The 21,683-nt window shown below is 43.6% G+C and overlaps 1 protein-coding gene across 1 annotated transcript in view; it reads right to left on the reverse strand.

Annotated features, from left to right (window-relative positions):
- Positions 1 to 21,158, reverse strand: part of LOC147440897 (Insulinase (Peptidase family M16) protein) — a 41,437-nt gene extending 20,279 nt beyond the window's left edge. The window contains exons 1-15 of the mRNA XM_086482701.1: positions 20,632 to 21,158; positions 19,601 to 19,847; positions 19,399 to 19,524; positions 19,184 to 19,321; positions 18,680 to 18,823; positions 18,342 to 18,599; positions 18,098 to 18,235; positions 17,888 to 17,957; positions 17,587 to 17,800; positions 17,288 to 17,393; positions 16,967 to 17,200; positions 16,684 to 16,848; positions 16,379 to 16,528; positions 16,208 to 16,299; positions 16,033 to 16,114 (exon numbers count right to left, since the gene is read on the reverse strand). Of these exons, the coding sequence (XP_086338827.1) occupies positions 16,033 to 16,114; positions 16,208 to 16,299; positions 16,379 to 16,528; positions 16,684 to 16,848; positions 16,967 to 17,200; positions 17,288 to 17,393; positions 17,587 to 17,800; positions 17,888 to 17,957; positions 18,098 to 18,235; positions 18,342 to 18,599; positions 18,680 to 18,823; positions 19,184 to 19,321; positions 19,399 to 19,524; positions 19,601 to 19,847; positions 20,632 to 20,825 (2,358 nt within the window). The 5' untranslated portion in view covers positions 20,826 to 21,158. The remainder of the gene's footprint in view (positions 1 to 16,032; positions 16,115 to 16,207; positions 16,300 to 16,378; positions 16,529 to 16,683; positions 16,849 to 16,966; positions 17,201 to 17,287; positions 17,394 to 17,586; positions 17,801 to 17,887; positions 17,958 to 18,097; positions 18,236 to 18,341; positions 18,600 to 18,679; positions 18,824 to 19,183; positions 19,322 to 19,398; positions 19,525 to 19,600; positions 19,848 to 20,631) is intronic.
- Positions 21,159 to 21,683: the final 525 nt, after the last annotated feature.

Here is a 21,683-nt window from a genome sequence, read left to right on the forward strand (position 1 = left end):
GAGCGGATATCATCAGATCCGAATCACGCCGGGAGATGTCTATAAGACAGCTTTTCGGATGACCTTTGGTTTATTCGAATTTTTGGTGATGCCTTTTGGCCTTACCGATGCTCCAGCGACTTTTAACCAAATGATGGACACGATTTTTAGATAGTACAGATCTTTTGTGGGCACTTTCTTTGATGACATTATTGTCTTCTCCAAGGATGAGGCAGAACATAGAGAACATCTGCTGCAAGTCTTTCAGGCATTGCAGGATCACAAGTTGGTGATAAATGCAAAGAAGAGTGTATTTTTCCTACCAAAGATACACTTTTTGGGACACATCCTCTCATCAGCAGCAGCAGGAGTGCAGATGGATTCGGCCAAGATTGAGACTATTCGTGATTAGTCCGATTTGAAGAATGTCCATGAAGTTAGAAGCTTCTTGGGCTTATGTTCTTACTATCGGCGGTTCATTAGAAAGTTTGCAGAGGTTACTTCCCCTTTCCATATCTTGACACAGAAAGGAGTCCCTTTCTCGTGGGAACCCGCAGAGATGACTGCCTTTCAGACATTGAAAGCGAAATTGACTACAGGACCAGTTTTAACTTTGCCGGATTTGCGGAAGTCATTCGAAGTTTATTGTGATGCTTGTGGTCGTAGTCTGGGTGCGGTCTTAATGCAAGAAGGCCATGTCATTGCCTACGAAGGCCGATTATATTCAAGGCCGGAATTGACAGCACAGATATATAAGAAAGAGCTTTTGGCGGTTATCCATGCTCTTACTCAGTGGCGACATTACCTACTCGGAGCCGATTTTACAGTCTTCACATATCATCAGAGTTTACGCTACTTCTTGTCACAAAAGCAACTATCATAAAAGCAAATGCGGTGGGCAAACATCTTGTCACAGTTTCACTTGCAGATTGTCCATGTGCAGGGACAGAAGGCGGATGCTTTGTCCCGGAAGCCATTGGTTCTAGCTATTTTCGCGATACATCATAGGAGCTTCGAGGATATGGCTTATCAGTATGCCACAGATCCAAATTTTGCAGATGTATTCGGTCGAATACAGAATGGAGAGGTAGTAGCGGGATATTCCATTCGGGATGGCTACTCCATGAAGAAAACGATGTTGTGCATTACACAGCCGTTGAGGGAAAAGATTTTAACCGAATGCCACTGTCCACCATTTACGGGTCACCGCGGCATTGATACCACCTTGAAAGGTGTGGAGAAATACTTCTTTTGGCCGAGACTCAAGAAGGACGTGGACGATTTTGTACCTAGTTGCTTGGTATGCCAAAAGGTCGAGTTTGACAGGCATAAAGCATAGGGATTGTTACAGCCTTTACCCATTCCCACCCGCCCCTGGAAAAGTATTGCAACGGATTTCATTTTTTATCTCCCAAAGACACAGAGTGGGCATGATGGTATCTGGACTGTTATTGAGAGATTTAGCAAGCAAGCTCATTTCATTCCAGTGAAGAAGATAGTCAAGCTGGATCACTTAGCGAGACCGTTCATTGCCCAGATATTCAGATTAGATGGCATGCTTGAGACAATTGTCTCTGAGAGAGATCCCCGATTCACGAGTTTGTTTTGGAAGGCTATTTGGGAGAACATTGGCACACGATTGCAGTTCTCGTCATCTTTCCACCCGCAGACAAATGGGCAATCTGAGATTACAAATTTAGTCGTGCCGGATTTATTGAAGTCTTACATTTCGGACCAGAAGACTCAATGGGAAAAGTTTTTGGCCTTGGTGGAATTTGCCTACAATAACACGATTCACTCTTCGACGGGGAATGCACCATTTGAGATTATTGAAGGTGCTACAAAGGTTCCACCCTTCCTAGCACGAAAGATCAGATTTTTGAAGCCGACCGGTACACGAGGGACTTGGACACTGCTTTTGTCACAAAGTGATGACGTGGCGGACAGCAGAAACCCTAATTTCTGCCAGAAACCCTAAAATTCCTGCAAACCCTAATTTCTGCCAGAAATCCTAATTTCTGAAAATCGCGGAGGCTGAAAAAAAAAACTTTTTGAAAAATGCTGAGCGACGCGAATTTTGCTTTTTTTATTAAAAAAAGAGAAAAGACTCTCTAAGAGAGAGAGAGAGAAAGAATTGATGCTTTTTATTTTAAAAGCTTTTAGGGCCCAGCTTTTGGGCATCCCTTGTAACCTTTAAATTAGTGGTGAGGACCTCACTTCTCAGAGCATCTGGATGCAGAGTCTGAGAATGAAACCCTAACCGCTCTCTTGTACTTTGATGAGTGATTAATATAAAAAGAAATACCGGAAGGGGCGCAAGGTTTTTGGGGCCAATATCTCTAGGCACGGAACTCCGTCGGGCCAGTGCAAATCTATTGTGATCAGTGAATTGTTTTGAAGTGGTTATTTGGTGCTGTCGCGATTGATTCTTGACTTGGAGTGTCCAAGTCTATTACAGTGGTATCAGAGCACGGCTGATTTCTCATCTACGAGAAATCCGATCCCCATTTTTTTTTCCGCGGCACCTATGGCTTCACGCAAGGATCAATCGACTCCCTCTGCATCTGGAGATGCGAACATGGATCACAACGAAGATTCCGGCAGAGAGCATGGCCCGCCTCGGCCTACTATGGCGGAGGGTATGTCCGGAATTTCCGGAAATCGCGGAGGCTGGAAAAAAAAAATGAAAAATGATGAGCGACGCGAATTTTGCTTTTTTTATAAAAAAAAAGAGAAAAGACTCTCTCAGAGAGAGAGAGAGAGAGAGAGAGAGAGAGAGAGAGAGAGAGAGAGAGAGAGAACTGATGCTTTTTATTTTAAAAGCTTTTGGGGCTCTGCTTTTGGGCATCCCTTGTAACCTTTAAATTAGTAGTGAGGACCTCACTTCTCAGAGCATCTGGACGCAGAGTCTGAGAGTGAAACCCTAACTGCTCTCTTGTACTTTGATGATTGATTAATATAAAAAGAAATACCGAAAGGGGCGCCAGTTCTTGGGGCCAATATCTCTAGGCACGGAACTCCGCCGGGCCAGTGCAAATCTATTGTGATTTGTGAATTGTTTTGAAGTGGTTATTTGGTGCTGTCGCGATTGATTCTTGACTTGGAGTGTCCACGTCTGTTACAGCTTTTGCCAAGGTCCGCGAAGCTTTAGCGAAATCTCAGAAAAGACACAGACGACAGCAGATCGACACCGTCGCGATTTGAAATTAAAGGAAGCCGCTTGAGAAAGGAAAAGGGAAGGAGCGGCTTTTTCCAAAGCTTAGCATGAGATACTATGGACCTTTCCAGATAAAAGAAAAGATAAATGATGTCTCCTTTAGACTGAAGCTGCCCGATACTTGGAGAATTCATAATGCTTTTCATGTGAGTCTCCTAAAGGCGATGTGTCCGATGATGGGGAGCCAGATGAGCAACCCGAAGTGGAGGAAAGCAAGGAGATACTCATTTTAGAACAGATACTGGCACATAAAGATAGAAAGATCAAAGGTAAAGTAATTAGGCAGTTCTTGGTTAAATTCAAGAACTATCCTACATTGGATGCGAAGTGGATGGAGGAGGAGGACCTAGCAGATACTCCTCAGATTGTGAAACTTTACCTTGAAGCATTCGGTTTAGCATAGTCTACTCCGATAAAACCCCGATTTCAGCATGGGCGAATCTAGTGCAACGGGTTTGCACAAGAGGGGAGTCACTCCGCTCCTTTGTCGACAGATTGCCCTGATTTTTGATAGTCACTGATGTCCCTTTGGGTTTCACGGATACTGTTGAGCTGACAGTATTCTGTTGTACGACTTTATGAACAGTAATTCCCGATAATGAAAATGATACTGATTAATTTGTACTTGACTTGTTTAAGTGCAAGAACTGATAGACGAATTGACTGCAACATTTCGGTCTCGTAAATCTCTATACACATGATTGCTATATGGATTAGTTAATCGGACATCTGTGAGGTCCCGAGTGGATCTAGATGCGATTGCTAAATACATTGTTGATTAATCATGGTCTAAGATTTGGAATGATTTTGAATGTGATGTCCTGTGATGTCAAGTGATGTTAAGTAATGTGACTATCTATTGGTACATGTGCTAGATGTGTTGTTCCTAGTGCATCGGTACTAACAGCCAATGTCTGCTAAGACAGTTTATGGCTTCTATCTGTTTTGCAGGCGTAATCGAGGGCAATTACAATGCTTTCAAGAGGGGGGTATGTCACAAACTGGTGACGTGGAGACTCACTGCCCTATACACACATTCAACTTCTCTTGGCATAGAACAGTCCTTGGCGGGCAGGAATGATGATGTGGCTGCCTTGTATGGATCCGGGAAAGGCGGAAAATTGCTGACGGGGCTTGCTGTACGGACGCCCGCGTTTTGCGGCGCTGTTTACAGCTGCTTTTGGCTACGCAAACCCGCCTTGCTTTATTTACGCAAGAGAATCACAGAGAGAGAGAGAGAGAGAGAGAGAGAGAGAGAGAGAGAGAGAGAGAGAGAGAGAGAGAGCTCTTTTGCTTTATTTTTAAAAGCTTTTGATTTACCAGCTTTTGGGGCTCTGCTTTTAGCATCCCTTGTAAACCTATATAATAGTGGCCTGGGCTCTCACTTCTCAGAGCATCTAAACGCAGAGTCTAAGAATGAGTCCCGACCACTCCCTTGTACTTTGAGTTGCAAATTAATACAAAAAGAAATACTGAAAGGGGCGCCAGTCTTTGGGGCCAATATCTATAGGCATGGAGCTCCGCCGGGCCAGTGTCGAATCAATTGTGAACTGTAAACTGTTTTGAAGTCAATTCTTGTGGTGTCACAGTAGAATCTCGACTTGGAGTGTCCAAGTCTGTTACAGTGGTATCAGAGCACGGCCGATTTCTCTCCTACCGGGAAATTCGATCCTTTTTACACGGCACTTATGGCTTCACACAGAGATCAGTCAACTTCCTCTGCATCCGAAGATGCGGGAAGAGATCACAACGAAGATTCACGCGAGGAGTATGGCCCGCCTCAGCCTACTCAGGCGGAGCTCGAAGAGATGCAGCGTCGACGATTGATCGGCGATGCAACAAAGATGATGCTAAATTTTGCGAAGGACCCGAAATTTGCAAAATTTATGAGCCGAACCTCCTTCGACAAGGTGCATTCATAGTGGCGGCAGACCACAGAACCACCCCTCAAACCAACACTGAAGAAACCTCCTACTCCAAGGATGTATACAGAGCAAGTATTAGCAGAGGTGCCTGATGCAAGAATTGCTCAGCTTTTTGACACGCAGAACAAAGCAGAAAAGCACGACAAAAAGCAGAACAAAGGAACTGACTTCCCGGGTTATTTGGGTCGTCAGTCTACATTTGGGTCGGCAAGAAAAAAAGTTATTTGTTCTTGCGCCAAAGAATGCTTTCCCGTAAAGCATCTCCATAGTATCAACAAGCAGAAGAAGCGTGTTCGATTTGAAGGAGTACCCAGTTCTTCTTCTTCTGAGAGTTCTTCTAGCTCCTCTAATTCGAGCGAGGAAGACATAAAAGGCAAAAAACGAAGCAAAAAGCAAAGCTTTGGAAAGGGTAAGAAAAAGGCAAAGAAGCCTAAATCTCGCCCAGTGGTTGCCAGTTCTACGGAGGACTCGTCTTCGGATAGTTTGGACTCTGACTGAAGCGGCTTTTATGCAAAGAAGAAGAATTTTTATAAAGCCAACCAGTATGACTTTCTGGAAGATAAAAGCAAGAATGTTATTCGTTACACAACCGTTGAGGGAAAAGGTTTTAACCGAATGCCACTGTCCACCATTTACGGGTCACCATGGCATTGATACCACCTTGAAAGGTGTGGAGAAATACTTCTTTTGGCCGAGATTCAAGAAGAACGTGGACGATTTTGTACGCATTTTTTTGGGAAAGTATTGCAATGGATTTCATTTTTGATCTCCCGAAAACACAGAGTGGGCACGATGGTATCTGGACTATTATTGACAAATTTAGCAAGCAAGCTCATTTCATTCCAATGAAGAAGACGGTCAGGCCAGATCACTTAGCGAGACCGTTCATTGCCCAGATATTCAGATTACATGGCATGCCTGAGACAATTGTCTCTGACTTCACGAGTTTGTTTTGGAAGGCTATTTCGGAGAACATTGGCACACGATTGCAGTTCTCGTCATCTTTCCACCCGTAGACAAATGGGAAATCTGAGATTGCAAATTCAATCGTACTGTATTTATTGAAGTCTTACATTTTGAACCAGAAGACTCAATGAGAAAAGTTTTTGGTCTTGGTGGAATTTGCCTAGAATAACACGATTCACTCTTCGACGGGGAAGGCGCCATTTGAGATTATTGAAGGTGCTACGAAGGTTCCACCCTTCCTAAGCACGAAAGATAAGATTTTTGAAGCCGACCAGTACATGAGGGACTTGGACACTGCTTTTGCCACGGTCCGGGAGGCTTAAGCGAAATCTCAAGGAAGACACAAGAAGGCAGCAGATCGACACCGTCACGATTTGAAATTAACGGAAGACGCTTGAGAAAGAAAAAGAAAAAGGAGCGGCTTTTTCCAAAGCTTAGCATGAGATACTATGGACCTTTCCAGATAAAAGAAAAGATAAATGATGTCTCCTTTAGACTGAAGCTGCCCAATACTTGGAGAATTCATAATGCTTTTCATGTGAGTCTCCTGAAGCCTTCTAAAGGCGATGTGTCCGATGATGGGGAGCCAGATGAGCAACCGGAAGTGGAGGAAAACGAGGAGATACTCGTTCCAGAACAGATATTGGCACATAAAGATAGAAAGATCAAAGGTAAAGGGATAAGGTGGGTTAAATTCAAGAACTATTCCGCATTGGATGCGAAGTGGATGGAGGAGGAGGACCTTGCAGATACTCCTCAGATTGTGAACCTTTACCTTGAAGCATTCGGTTTAGCATCGTCTACTCCGATAGAACCCCAATTTCAGCATGGGCGAATCTAGTGCAGTGGGTATGCACAAGAGGGGAGTCACTCCACTCCTTTGTCGACATATTGCCCCGATACCTTGATTTGGTATAGAGTCACTGATGTCGCTTTGGGTTTCAGGGATATTGCTGAGCTGACAGTATTCTGCTATATGACTTTATGAATTGGAATTCCCGATAATATGATACTGATTTGTACTTGACTTGTTTAAGTGCAAGAACTGATAGACGAAATGACTGCAGCATTTCAGTCTGATAAATCTCTATAGACATGATTGCAATAAGGATTAGTCAATCAGACATTTGAGAGGTACCGACTTGATCTAGATGCGATTGCTCAATACGTTGCCAATTAATCATGGTCTGAGATTGGAATGATTGTTGAATGTGATTTGTCATGTGATGTCTTGTGATGTCAAGTGATGTCCTGTGATGTGACTGTCAATTGGTACATGTGCTAGATGTGTTGTTCCTAGTGCGTCGGTACTAACAGTCAATGTCTGCTAAGACAATTTATGGCCTTTGTCACAAAGTGATGATGTGGCTACTGACAGCAAAAACCCTACTTTCTACCAGAAACCCTAAATTCCTGCAAACCCTAATTTATGCCAGAAACCCTAACCCTAACTGCTGGCTGAAACCCTAAAGTGGCTGGAAACCCTAATCTGACGGCAAATGCCACGTGGCAGCAGTGTACGGATTTCCGGAATTTGCGGGCTTGCTTTTTTTCTTCCTAGCGACGCAAATTGGGCATGCTTTTTGGGCTACGCTTTGGAGATAGAGAGAGAGCAAGGGAATACCTCCTTTAATTTACTCTCTTGAGAGAGAGAGAGAGAGAGAGATTGCTTTTTAACTGGAAGCTTTTGGGGCTCTGCTTTTGGGCATCCCTTGTACTATTTATATACGCGGTGAGGGCCTCACTTTTCAAAACATCTGGACGCAGAGTCTGAGAGTGAAACCCTAACCGCTCTTTGTACTCTGACATTGATTTTAATACATAAAGAAATACCAAAAGGGGTGCCAGTCTTTGGGGCCAATATCTCTAGGCACGGGACTCCGCCGGGCCAGTGCAAATCTATTGTGACCTGCGTATTGTTTTGAAGTGGTTATTTGATGCTGTCGCGATTGATTCTTGACTTGGAATTTCCAAGTCTATTACAGTGGTATCAAAGCACGACCGATTTCTCTTCTACGGGAAATCCGATCCCCAATTTTTTTCCCGCGGCACCGATGGCTTCACGCAAGGATCAGTCGACTCCCTCTGCGTCTGGAGATGCGGGCAGGGATCACAACGAAGATTCCGGCAGAGAGTATGGCCCGCCTCGGCCTACTCAAGCGGAGCTGCGAGAGACGGAGCGTCGTCAGTTGATCAACGATGCAACGAAGATGATGTTCAATTTTGCGAAGGACGCAAAATTTGCAAAATATATGAGCAAGACTTCTTTTCAGGAAGTGCATGCGCAGTGGCAGTAAAACACACCACCACCCCCGAAACCCGCTCTCAAGAAACCTTCTGCTCACAAGAAATATTCAGAGAAAGAATTAGAAGAGGTGGTTGATGCACGGATTGCTCAGCTTTTTGCCGCGCAAGAGAAAGCTAAAAAGCACGGCAAAAAGCAGAAGAAAGGCACTGACTGCCCGGGTTATTTGGGTCGTCGGTCGACATTTGACAAAGCAAAGAAACAGAAGAAGCGTGTTCACTTTGAAGGAGTACCCAGTTCTTCTTCTTCTTCTTCTTCTTCTGATAGTTCTTCTAGCTCTTCACATTCGAGCGAAGAAGACAGAAAAGGTAAAAAGCGAAGAAAGAAACAACGCTTCGGAAAGGGCAAGAAAAAGGCAAGGAAGTCTAAATCTCGCCCAGAGACTGACAGTTCTACTGAGGACTCGTCTGCAGACAGCTCAGATTCCGATGACGGAAACTTTTATGCGAACAAGAAGAATTTTTATAAAGCAAACTAATATGACTTTCTGGAAGATAAAAGCAAGAAAGTCCGAGAATTTAAGGAAGGTGGACACTCGATCAAATTTGATACTTTTTCAGGATACTCAGATGCTTCGAAGGCTTTGTCTTTTATACAGCAGTTTGACATCGTTTTCGCGGGAGGACACTATTCAGAGCACTCCAAGATTTGGAGAGTTGCCTCTTACTTTAAAGGGAATGTGTAACAGACTTGGACACTCCAAGTCAAGAATCAACCGCAACAGCACCAAATAACCACTTTAAAACAATTCATAGATCACAATAGATTTGCACTAGCCCGGCGGAGTTCCGTGCCTAGAGATATTGGCCCCAAAGACTGGCCCCAAAGATTGTCCGGCCTAGAGAACAATCGGCTCTCGTAAGCAATGACATGGCCTTCTTGCATCAAGACCCCACCCAGACTACGACCATAAGCATCACAAAATACTTCAAATGACTTCTGCAAGTCCGGCAAAGTCAAATATGGTCTTGTAGTCAATTTCTCTTTCAATGTCTGAAAGGCAGTCACCTCTGTGGATCCCAACGAGAAAGGGACTCCTTTCTGTATCAAGATATGCAAAGAGGAAGCAACCTCTGCAAACTTTCGAATGAACCGTCTGTAGTATGAACACAGTCCCAAGAAGCTTTCAACTTCATGGACATTCTTCAAACCGGGCCAATCACAAATAGTGTCTATCTTGGCCGGATCCATTTACACTCCTGTTGCTGAGACAAAGTGTCCCCAAAAAAAATATATCTCTGAAGCATATGATCTCTGTGGTCTGCTTCATTCTTGGAGAAAACAATGATATCATCAAAGAAAGTACCAACAAATAGCCTGTACTCTTGAAAAATCCTGTCCATCATCCGGTTAAATGTCGCAGGAGCATTGGTTAAGCCAAAAGGCATCACCAAAAACTTAAATAACCCAAAAGTCGTCCGAAAGGCTGTCTTGTAGACATCTCCCGGTGCGATTCGGATCTGATGATATCCACTCTTCAAGTCAATCCTGCTAAAGCACGAGGATCCCTATAACCTGTCGAGTATATCATCGATCCTAGGAATCGGAAATCTGTTCTTGATGGTGATTTCGTTGAGAGCGCTATAATCGATACACATTCTCCAAGATCCGTCTTTCTTCAAATCCAACAACAGTGGAGAGCAATACGGTGAAGTACTATGCTGGACAAGACCCTTGTCCAAGAGGTCTTTCACTAGGTTCATAATCTTTTCATTTTGTACTCGGCTCACACGGTAAGGTGGCCGGTTCGGTGGCGTGCTTCCAGGTATCAGATCAATGGTTTGATCTTCAGGCCCTCTGAAAAGCAATCGGCATGAATGTGGAGAAAAATCTTGGCGTTCTTTTGATCAGGTCAAAACATATTCAACCTTTATCCATCGTTCAGTTCTCTCCCAAAAGAATGAGTATGAAACTGAAGTTCATCAAGTACAATCTCTAAGCCCTTCATTTATCAAAGTCGCTTTCTCGGCCCGGTAGTCAACCACGACGTAGTTCTTGTGGTACCAAGGGATCCTAAGTAGAACGTCACTCGCGTGCCCTGAACACCCCCGTCATTGCAAATGAAGTTTGCCCATGCTCGGTGTAATGGCAACATCCCATCCGGGTGCCACTCGAACTACCTCCGCCTGTGGCGTCAGTCTGTCGGGCGTAATTCCAAATCGAGCGGCCAATTCCAAGTGAAAAGAAGTTGGCCTTGGCTCCTTCAAAAGAGCTTCTTGATCCTTCATTTTGCCCCAAAAGCGGCAAAGTTTGTACTTTCATTCATTAGATTCGGTGCACGTCCCATGCCATGTGGTACCAGTTCTGCTTTTCTATCTGCCTTTTCTGCCACATTCCTCAGCTGCTCTCGAACTCTCAGGCCTGTCGTCGTCTTTATCATTCTGTTCTTTCTATGCCTTTTTAGGGCACTTCGCGGAGATATGTCCATGTTCCCCACATCCAAAGCACTTCCCCTCTCTGATGAAGCGAGCTCTCTCCTCAGGAGTAAGCTTGGGTCGTGCATCCTTTTTCTCTGGGTTGCTCTTTTTCTTTCTACTTTCATTCCCGGAAGTCTGTTCGGCTCGTTGTGTCATGGCCTCATCTGTGGGGTAGGTCAGACAGCCAGAGTGAATGGCAAAGCACCGCTTCGCATGACTCATCAACTCCTGAATAGAAGCTGACTTCTGTTCCAAGCAGTGATCTCGGATCTCTGTAGGTAGACCCAAGGTAAACTGCTCAATCTGTTCTCTAAACAAGATCTTCTTGAATGAAGAGGCGGGTAGAAAAGAGCTCCAGAATCTTTCACAATAAGCATTGATTGTATCTTTCTTGGTCATCCGAAGATAGTTCCAAGCAGCTCGTATATCTCGTTCATATTCTTGAGTCAACCAAGAAGAAATAAAAAGCTTCTTAAATTTCAGCCATTTAGCTGGCACAGTCTTGTTTAAAAGAAGCGTGGACCACCAAGTACAAGTTCCCCTTAAAGTAAGAGACGGCTCTCCGAATCTTGGAGTGCTCTGAATAGCGTCCTCCCGCAAAAGCGATGTCAAACTATTGTTGTATAAAAGACAAAGCCTTCGAAGCATCTGAGTATCCTGAAAAAGTATCAAACTTGATCGAGTGGCCACCTTCCTTAAACTCTCGGACTTTCTTGCTTTTATCTTCGAGAAAGTCATACTGGTTAGCGAGAAAGAGCTTTTGGTGGTTATCCATGCTCTTACTCAGTGGCAGCATTACCTACTCGGAGCGGATTTTACTGTCTTTACAGACCATCAGAGTTTGCGCTACTTCTTGTCACAGAAGCATCTTTCGAAAAAGCAGATGCGGTCGACGAACATCTTGTCACAGTTTCACTTCCAGATTGTCCATGTGCAAGGACAGAAGAATGTGGTGGCAGATGCTTTTCTCGGAAGCCGTTGATTCTAGCTTTTCTCGGAAGCCGTTGGTTCTGGCTATTTTTGCGATACATCATAGGAGCTTCGAGGATATGGTCGATGTGTATGCCACAGATATAGATTTTGCAGATATTTTCACACGGATACGGGATGGGGAGATAGTAGCAGGATACTCCATTCGGGAAGGCTACTTGATGAGAAAAACCATGTTGTACGTTACACAGCCGTCGAGGGAAAAGGTTAAGACTGAATGCCACTGTCCCGCTTTTACGGGTCACCGCGGCATTGCTACCACCATGAAGGGGGTAGAGAGATACTTCTTTTGGCCGAGACTCAAAAAGGATGTGGAAGAGTTTGTGCGCAATTCCTTAGTATGCCAGAAGGTCAAGTTTGACAGGCATAAGGTGCAAGGATTGTTACAGCCTTTACCCATACCCACCCGCCCCTGGGAAAGTATTGCAATGGATTTCATTTTTGATCTCCCGAGAACACAGAGTGGTCACGATGGTATCTGGACTGTTATTGATAGATTTAGCAAACAGACTCATTTCATTCCAGTAAAGAAAACAGTCAAGCCAAATCACTTAGCGAGACTGTTTGTGGCCCAGATCTTCAAATTACATGGCATGCCTGAGACAATTGTCTCCGACAGAGACCCCAGATTTACGAGTTTGTTTTGGAAGGCAATTTGGGAGAACATTGGCATGCGGCTGCAATTCTTGTCATCGTTCCACCCGCAGACTGATGGGCAATCTGAGATTGCAAATTCAGTGGTTTTAGATTTATTGAAGTCTTGTATCTCGGATCAGAAGACTCAAAGGAAAAGTACTTACCTTTGGTGGAATTTGCCTACAATAACACGATACACTCTTCGACAGGGAAGACGCCATTTGAGATTGTTGAAGGTGCTACGAAGGTTCCACCCTTCCTAAGCACGAAAGATGAGATTTTTGAAGCGGATGAATATACGCGAGATTTGGATACGGCTTTTGCCAAGGTTCACAAGACTTTCAGAAGTCTCAAGAACGACAGAAAAAGGCAGCGGATCGCCATCGTCGCGACTTGAAATTGAAGGAGGATGATTGTGTGCTCTTACGTTTTGAGAAGGCACGCCTAAGAAAGAAAAGGGAAAGGAGAGGCTTTTTCCAAATCTTAGTATGCGATACTACGGACCTTTCCAAATCATTGAAAAGATAAATGATGTCTCCTTCCGATTGAAACTGCCAGATACTTGGAGGATTCACAATGTATTTCATGTGAGTCTCTTGAAACCTTTTAAGGGTGATGTGCCTGAGGATGGGGAGCCTTATGAGCAACCCGAAGTGGAAGAAAACGAGGAGATCCTTGTTCCTGAACAGATTTTGGCACATAAGGATATGAAAAATAAAAGTAAAGTCCGAAGGCGGTTCTTGGTTAAGTTCAAGAACTATCCTGCATTTGATGCGAAGTGGATGGAGGAGGAGGACCTAGCAGATACTCCTCGGATTGTGAAACTTTACCTCGATGCTTTTGGTTTAGCATAGTCTACTCCAAACGGATTCAGCTTGGCCGGAGATCTGGTGCAGTGGGATGCACAAGAGGGGAATCACTCCACTCCTTTGTCAACATATGCCTCGATTTTGATACTAAAGTCACTGATGTCTCTTTGAGCTTCAGGGATACTGAGAGCTGACAGTATTCTGCTGGATGACTTTATGAAATGGAATTCCTGATTATGATACTGATTTTTTCTTGATTTCTCTTAAGGGCAAGATGTCATGTGATGTCTAGTGATGTCCTGTGATGTCGTGTGATGTGACTGTCAATTTGGTACATGTGCTAGATGTGTGTTCCTAGTACGTAGGTACTAACAATCAGTGTCTGCTAAGACGGTTTATGGCTTTTGTCGGTTTTGCAAGCGTAATAGCGGTCGATTACAATGCTTTCAAGAGGGGGGTATGTCACAAAGTGATGACGTGGCTACCGACAGCAGAAACCCTACTTTCTGCCAGAAACTCTAAATTCCTGCAAACCCTAATTTTTGCCAGAAACCCTAATTTTTAGAAAACCCTAATTTCTGGAAACCCTAACCCTAATTGCTGGTTGAAACCCTAAAGTGGTTGGAAACCCTAATCCGATGGCAAATGCCACGTGGCAACAATGTACGGATTTCCGGAATTTGTGGACTTGCTTTTTCTCTTCCTAGCGACGCAAAACTGGAAGCTTTTGGGGCTCTAGGCATCCCTTGTAATCTTTATATACGCGGTGAGGGCCTCACTTCTCAAAGCATCTGGACGCAGAGTCTGAGAGTGAAACCCTAACCGCTCTTTGTACTCCGACATTGATTTTAATCATAAAGAAATACCGTAAGGGGCGCCAGTCTTTGGGGCCAATGTCTCTAGGCACGGAACTCCAGTGCAAATCTATTGTGATCTGTGAATTGTTTTGAAGTGGTTATTTGGTGCTGTCGCGTTTGATTCTTGACTTGGAGTGTCCAAGTCTGTTACAGCCTCTATCTGTTTTGCAGGCGTAATTGAGGGCGATTACAATGCTTTCAGGAGGGGGGTATGTCACAAAACAGTGACGCGACAACTTGGATACACACACACACATACACCCCGGCTGGTAGGTTCGTGAATTGCAGAGGCAGGCTGACATGGCAGATTCCTGGATTTCACGTTGATGGTGCTGCCGTACGGACCCTCCGCAATTTGCGGCGCAAAAAGCGCTGGCAGGCTATATGGAAATTCCAGCTTTTGTGCTGCTGAAAATCTAGGCAAGCTTTTGGGAATAATTGCTTTATTTTTACAAGGCTTTTCAGTGAAATCTTTTGGGGCTCTGCTTTTGGGCATCCCTTGTAACCTTTAAATTGGTGGGCAGGGCCTCATAACTCAGAGCATATGGACGCAGAGTCTGAGAGTGAGCGCCTGCCTACTCTCTTGTACTTTGAACACAGATTAATACAAAAAGAAATACCGAAAGGGGCGCCAGTCTTTGGGGCCAATATCTCTAGGCACAGAACTCCGCCGGGCCGTGTCAAATCAACTGTGAATCGTGAACTGTTTTGAAGTGAATCTTTGTTGTGTCGCGGTAGAATTTTGACTTGGAGTGTCCAAGTTTGTTAACACTTTTCCCAAAGCGTAAGCACTTACTAGCTAAATCCTTACAACCCTCCACCGTTGACGCTCCATCGATGGCGTCTCAGAACGCTTTGCGTTGTGGAGACACGCGCCTCCCAAAGCATCTCAAAACGTTGGGCTTTGCTCAGGAGTCTGCCTACCTTGCGCTCCACAACACCCAGCCAGCAGGAGATGCCTACGCCTAGTGTATCAAAACGTTGGCGTTTTGGCTCCTTGCTCAGCCCGCGCTGCCCCTGTTCTCCAGCGTTTTAAAATGCGCGATGGTTCTCCAACTTGGTCGCTGCAAGGCTTTGAAAAACGCTAGCATTTTGACACACTATCCGCCGGCGCCTTTTCAGGAAGGAAGCCCAAAGCAACTACTACTTCTCAACACGTGCCAATCCTCTCCACCTAAGTTTGATACCGTGTCAAAGTCGAGGATGCGGAAGCGTAGAGACCAAGGGGAGAGAGAGAGAGAGAGAGAGAGAGAGAGAGAGAGAGAGAGAGAGACTCTTGAACCAATCAACCTTGGCAATGAATAATTGATACGATGTACAATGGGGGCAAGGAGTCACATATATACCCACCTCAGTAAATTGCCCTACCCAGACTTTAACAATAAGTAAAATAAATACCTAAAAGACAAAATAAATAATGGGATCACTTTGGGCAGTTCGCTTGAGATGCCAAAACTAACACAAAGATGGTGGCCTCAAATGTTAAAAGTTTCACTTCTCTACAATTAAAGATTCCAAAAACCAATAGAAGTCTTTCCCACTATTTGTCATCTTTTGCACACGGGAAACTTCATAGAAGAATATGAGTGAATTCGAGTCAAATCTTTCTTAAGGCGGTGCAGGAGGAGGTAGCATATTTTAATAGGAGTAATCCAGCAGTTAAGAACATGAAATGCATTGAGCGACTTCTGCACAGCAAAACGGCCAAAGAATAAATCCAACGCAGACAAGCTTTTGCATTATCATGTGAAAGCCAAGATATAACTACTGAATAAATTATCATGTAGTGAGGTAGCCAAATTCCTTTGAGCTATTGTTCGAGGTATGATTGAACTACTTAAGCAGCTGGGAGTTACATGATCACAAAATGTGCTAAATTTCGTTTACTTACCTCCAAATGATGATAACAAAAGATTGGCATCTAGACATACCACATTTTGGCCCTTCAATTCAACTGGAAAAGTTATCTGAACCGAACATTGTGCCTCTATCATTTGTTTTCGAACCTCTTCTCTGCAATTTGGCAGGAACCACTTGTTTGTCAAGTCCAGCTGTAGAGTAGAGGTAGCCACAGATTGACATAAATGAAACAAGTTCAGTATTTACCTTACGACACCAGCCGGAAATGAGAAAGGAAGCCCCTTCAGCTCATCTCTTTGAAAATACATAATTGGCTCCTTTGGCTTCGGTATCCCTCCCTAGTCAAATTACTAAAGTTAAGCCCCAACCTAAAATGATTTTTGCTTACCAGGAATAAAAGGTATAGCATTTCAATACCAGGTACTGTAATATGAGTGGCAACGCAGTTTCAGGGTCTACATTTCCGACAATAGCAACAGTAAATGTAGACGGATCTTTAAAGCAGCTATCAAAATACTGGCAAGCTTTTTTAGGATCAATCTTTTTCAATTCCTTCACTGTCACCGGCTGAAAAGGTTCGCCCATTACGCAAAACAAAGATGTAAAAGCTTTCATAGATGATAGAACACAAATGTGAAACCAAATTAATGCCCCCATTTTTTGTACATGTGAACCTTTATTAATGCAAACCATCTATATGTGAGAAGAATGTACATATCTACCTTGAAGTAATAGGAGTCCCCATAATTCAGCTCTCGTACACGGTTTGCGAAGGCTGTAAAGGGGTCCCTTTCTTGTGCCAAAATTGCTTCTTTAGTCATTTGCATGACCAATTTTACTTCCTCATCACCAGGCACCACATTGGTGACAAAAAGCTGGTACACAAGCTGTAAAGCAGAGGGAAACACAAAAGGCGATTGAGATAATCTCTCCCAAACCTAAAACCAGCAAAGCTGGACAAATGTGGACTATATGAGAAATTTTTTTACATATACTGCACACAACCTGAAGAGCTGTCTCAAGGTCAGAAGGTGAACAGTCTCCAGAAAATGTGCGCATATATGCTCCCACCTTCATTCCAACCTCTGCTCGTTTACCGGCCAGCATATCTAAAAGCATTGATGGCTTATGCCCAAAGACACCTATTTCACCAGCAATTGTGGAGCCCATTGAACAAGAAAGGAATTCGCTCTCTGCAACTTCTGACAAACCTCCATATGAGAAACCGCTAAACAAAACCTGTGAAAACAATCAACTTAAATAAGCCTGCCTAAACATTGAGCTCTATGCAAGCTTTATGCCTATGCAATGAATGCATTCATCAACCTGATCATCAAGGAAATCTGTGCATTTGTAGCACACTCGCATCCCATTGCTGAGCAGCAATTCCGTGGAACCAAACTCAGGAAAATCTGATTGTAATATAATGGACCTACAAAATAACAAAAAATAAAAGCCATGAATGCTCAAAATGCAACTGTACAGCTAAAGCAATGAACTCAGGAAAATCTGACTGTAATACAATGGACCTACATAAATTAAAGCTATGAATGTTCTAAATGCAACTGTATAGCTGAAACAAACCTTGGATTCTTTGCATACGAAATTCAACGGTAACGCCTTACCCTGGTAAAGGTTTATCGTCCACAATTTCTTCTGGTATTTGCTCTTCATCCCACTGCAATATTAAGCCGTCATCCTCTAGAGCCTTAACTTTCTGAACAACTGCTTTTAGATCTTCAGGCGATGCTCGTGTGCGAGGTTCTACAGTCTTTATGACACAACTGCAAGTTGTCTGATAGTTTTCAGCAACTTTAGATACCTCTGCTGCAGTAATCTCTGTTGAATAAAGTTAAGAAAAAAATAATTTAAGAAGTGATCATAGCATGCACAAATGCTTCAGATTCCAATTTGAAACAACCGTACGTGGCAGAAGAGTCTTTTGAAGCTGTGCTTCATATTCGATGCCCACTACTGGCTCTCCCCGTAAAAAGTGCTACAGTTAAAAGCACCAAACAGATTGAACACACGCAATTCAGACCAAGAGGAAAACTATTATCATACAAAGATACTCAAATGAAAGTAGCCTTGTTCAACTACAAAGCCCACAACTTTAAGGTGTATAATGAACTTTACTTGCAAATACTCATCCCGTAAACTGGTAGACTGCATTTGCTCTTTCTCAAGGTAAGCTGACTCAATATCTGCCATCAAGAAAGCTCGAACGATCGCAATTTCACGATCCGAAAAACCATGAATTCGTACTCTTGCAATCTGACCCATGTGAGTACGACAATTTAGGCTAGCATGTAGATGCCAACTATAAAGAAAACATCTCTTTCAAAAACCATTAGAAAAAGCAAATTAAAAATCTGCCGACCTCTGTCAAAACAGACTCTAGTGCCAGAAGAGTCCCTCTTTCTTTACAGCTTGCTGAAAGAAGATAAGCTTTGACCGGATGCACCAAATTATCCCCTGCTGAGGAGCACGAAAAGAAAGGAGGATCCTTTTGCCTCGATATCTTGAAAAACCTTTGATTCAAAGCATTATGGAACATTCCTTCAACCAATGACAACTTATAATCCTCAATGGTTTTAAAACTGGTAGCTGGCAATTTGCAGCTCACGACAACTGCAGACTGAGATAATCAAAACTTAGGACCTCCAAGTATCAGAACTTGGGCACACATGTTTGACGGAACAAACAATCACTTCTTACCCCTCCTGCCTCAGCTTCTCCAAAACAAGAAAAGCGAGGCTCGTCATGACTAGGGACAGGGTACACAGGAATAGTTGCAGGAACTTCCCCATTCAAATCTGCATACTTGTCCTCAAAATGGGTGCGAATAAGGTCAACAACGCTCTGAAACAGTACAGAAACAAGAGTGAAAACAAGAAAATGTCAATGTTACGCATCGGTACAAGCAGGAGCTACTAGCTTGAAAACTCCATTTCCTTATCATTACAACACCAGTACATATGCTTCAAATTAATGCATGCCGTTGAGGTCGACAATGGTACAAAAACGAAAGTGAAAACTAGAAAGTTGTCGATGTTTAACCGTTGCTACAATTATAAGTTCCTGGTTGAATACGCCAAACTTCCTCATCAGACAGCACCAGTGCAAATGCTTTGAGTTAATATTATTTGGTGATTAGCTTTTATTTTGTGATTAATTTCTTTTCGACCATCACAACTTGATATAGCACCAGATACTTCTTACCTGAGTGTCTGGAAAATCTCCTATGGCAACAACCGCCATGTGCTCAGGTCTATACCATTTGTGATAGAATTCTTTCACACACTTTGCGGGCACCGTTCTAATGACCTTTTCAAGACCAATAGGTTGTCTCTCAGCATACTGTAGAAACAGAAAGCACAGCTGGCTGAGTCCCGCAGACTTCTCATACGAAAATTAGCAACTCTATAACTACGTACTCGTGACCCTTTCATCATGAGAGTCCAGTGAGCTTCTTGCATCCTTCCCAAAGCATTTCGCCCACCTCTATATTCTTCGAGCACTGCACCTCTTTCTTTCTCTAGGTCTTCTTCTGAAACTCGAATCTGTACAAAGAACATACAGTAAAAAGACTGGAATCCCGATGTAAGCCTAACAGCTCGCACTACAAGTGGCCCAAACCTCAGTGCTGAATTCAGCAAGAACAGAGATAGCCTGAGATAATAGTTCTGGCTTATCAATTGGGACGAGCAGCTCGTATATTGTCTCATCTGGTGAGGTAGAAGCATTCTGACAAGCACCAAATTCAGCCCCTATGCTTTCCAAAAACTTAATAATATCATGATTTGTATATCTTTTTGTGGCACTGAATGCAAGGTGTTCCACAATATGTGCCACGCCACGCTCGTCTTCCTCTTCCAAAACTGACCTGCCATAGAAATCGAAAAGAGAGGAATCATTAGAAGTGATATCTTGCAAGATGCCTCCTGGCATGAAAGTCCCACCTAATGTTTTAAGCACCAAGGCTTGTAACCGGTTCACCTGCTACGCATAGAGTTAGCAAGCTATTTAATCCAGCACAATAAGCATATTTGTCACGAATCCTATCTCCTAGTATACAACTTCTACACTTCAAAATCTCCAAAAACTTGCATTTCTTAACCAAGACAATGTTCCTGTCGTGGCCTTCATTATCAAGCATAAATTTCTGTGAACAAAATACAAAAGATGAAGGTGAAATCTGCATGCGGCTGCTTATATTTGACCATGTTCACTAGTATTTTGACTCCATCATAGCTCACATCATTTCCAATAAATCTTGACCTCTATTATTTAACGTATGCTCTTAGCATCGCGATTCAGTGAGTAAATATTGACCTCTATTGCTTAAAGTATGGCCTTAGCATCGCAATTAAGTGAGATGGGTCTTTCTACAACCCCACAACTGCTATAACAAAATGGCCTACAACTCTGAGAGGCATTGCTTACAAAGAGCAACGATTAAGCTAGGAAGCAACCTCAAAGACGAAGTAAGTCCCGCATATCCTAGGGAGAAATTCAAACACAAAAGAAAGAATTTTATAGTTTTGCCCCACAAAAGCATGTCAAGTGTAGAAGCTGCATACATAGCTTTTGTATAACGCTCCACAAATTGCATAGTCAAGAAAGCGAGCATCCAAAATTCATCAAATGTACGAGCTTAAAGGACATACCCGACTTTCACTCCAAGGGCAAGGGCTGCACGATGACGAGGTTTTGCATTGGACCGGACGTAGTAACGAATGCCATTTCGTAGAACTCCATACTCTGCACCAAAGGGATGATCAGAGAGAGCGTCTTGGAGCTGCACTTGGAGTAACTTGAGGGATTTGAAACCCCCAGTAGGCTGAGGTGGCAACAATTCCATAACGGGCTGAGCTGTTGTACAACCTAAACTCCTGCTTCCGATGAAGTACAGGCGGGCTTATCCAAACCCTAACATAAGTGGATATGGAACACAGGCCTGCTGAAAAGCTTCTTTCAGAACAGAGTGCAGCTACGGTATTTGGCTGAAATCATGAACCCCTTTTCGGAAAAAATTCGGTCAATCTTGTGTCCAAAGGATCGCCATTAAAGCTCAATTTGAACAGCAATAGTCAAGAACTTCACGAACAATCAATCAGCGAGACCCACTCCTTCCGAGAGGACGAGCGACTATTTAGAGTTTGAAAATATTTGTAAACCCTTACTGTTGCAGTTGTAGAGAGTCTGGAAATTTTGTGTAGCGTATATCTGATATTTTAGGGTGCTTACAGACCGGGGTGCCCAAAGATGGGCAGGCATTGCCAGCGCCAGCGTGGCAGGGGCGTGTCAAAAAAGTACAGGCTGCGCGAAATTCGCTGTGGACATGAGATGGGCAGCGGAGCTCCCCCGTCCAAAGATGGGCAGGGGTTGAGCCGTGGACCCCACGCCTGAAAAGGGACAGTTGAACCAATCAGCTAACCAGCGTTGGCTGAAATATGGCTGCGAAATTAAATACATAAAATATTGCTTTGCGCAGTCTGTAAACGCTGCCCGCCCGTCCCATGGTGAGATGGGCAGGCGCGTTGTTGGTGTGTATCCAGCCTTACTATCTTTACTTGGTGAGCCAAAGGTCCTTTTCTGGATCTTTGAGCTCACAAGTAGCCACTTGGCATGATCATAGCCTTTGGCCACATGATCAAATCGTATGGCGTATGGCCACGCGCTTCAAGTAAAAAGCCTCAAGTGAAAAGCTTCACGTTAA

Source organism: Adiantum capillus-veneris, chromosome 15 (assembly GCF_014529385.1).
Source record: "Adiantum capillus-veneris isolate H3 chromosome 15, ASM1452938v2, whole genome shotgun sequence".
Taxonomy (NCBI): domain Eukaryota; kingdom Viridiplantae; phylum Streptophyta; class Polypodiopsida; order Polypodiales; family Pteridaceae; genus Adiantum; species Adiantum capillus-veneris.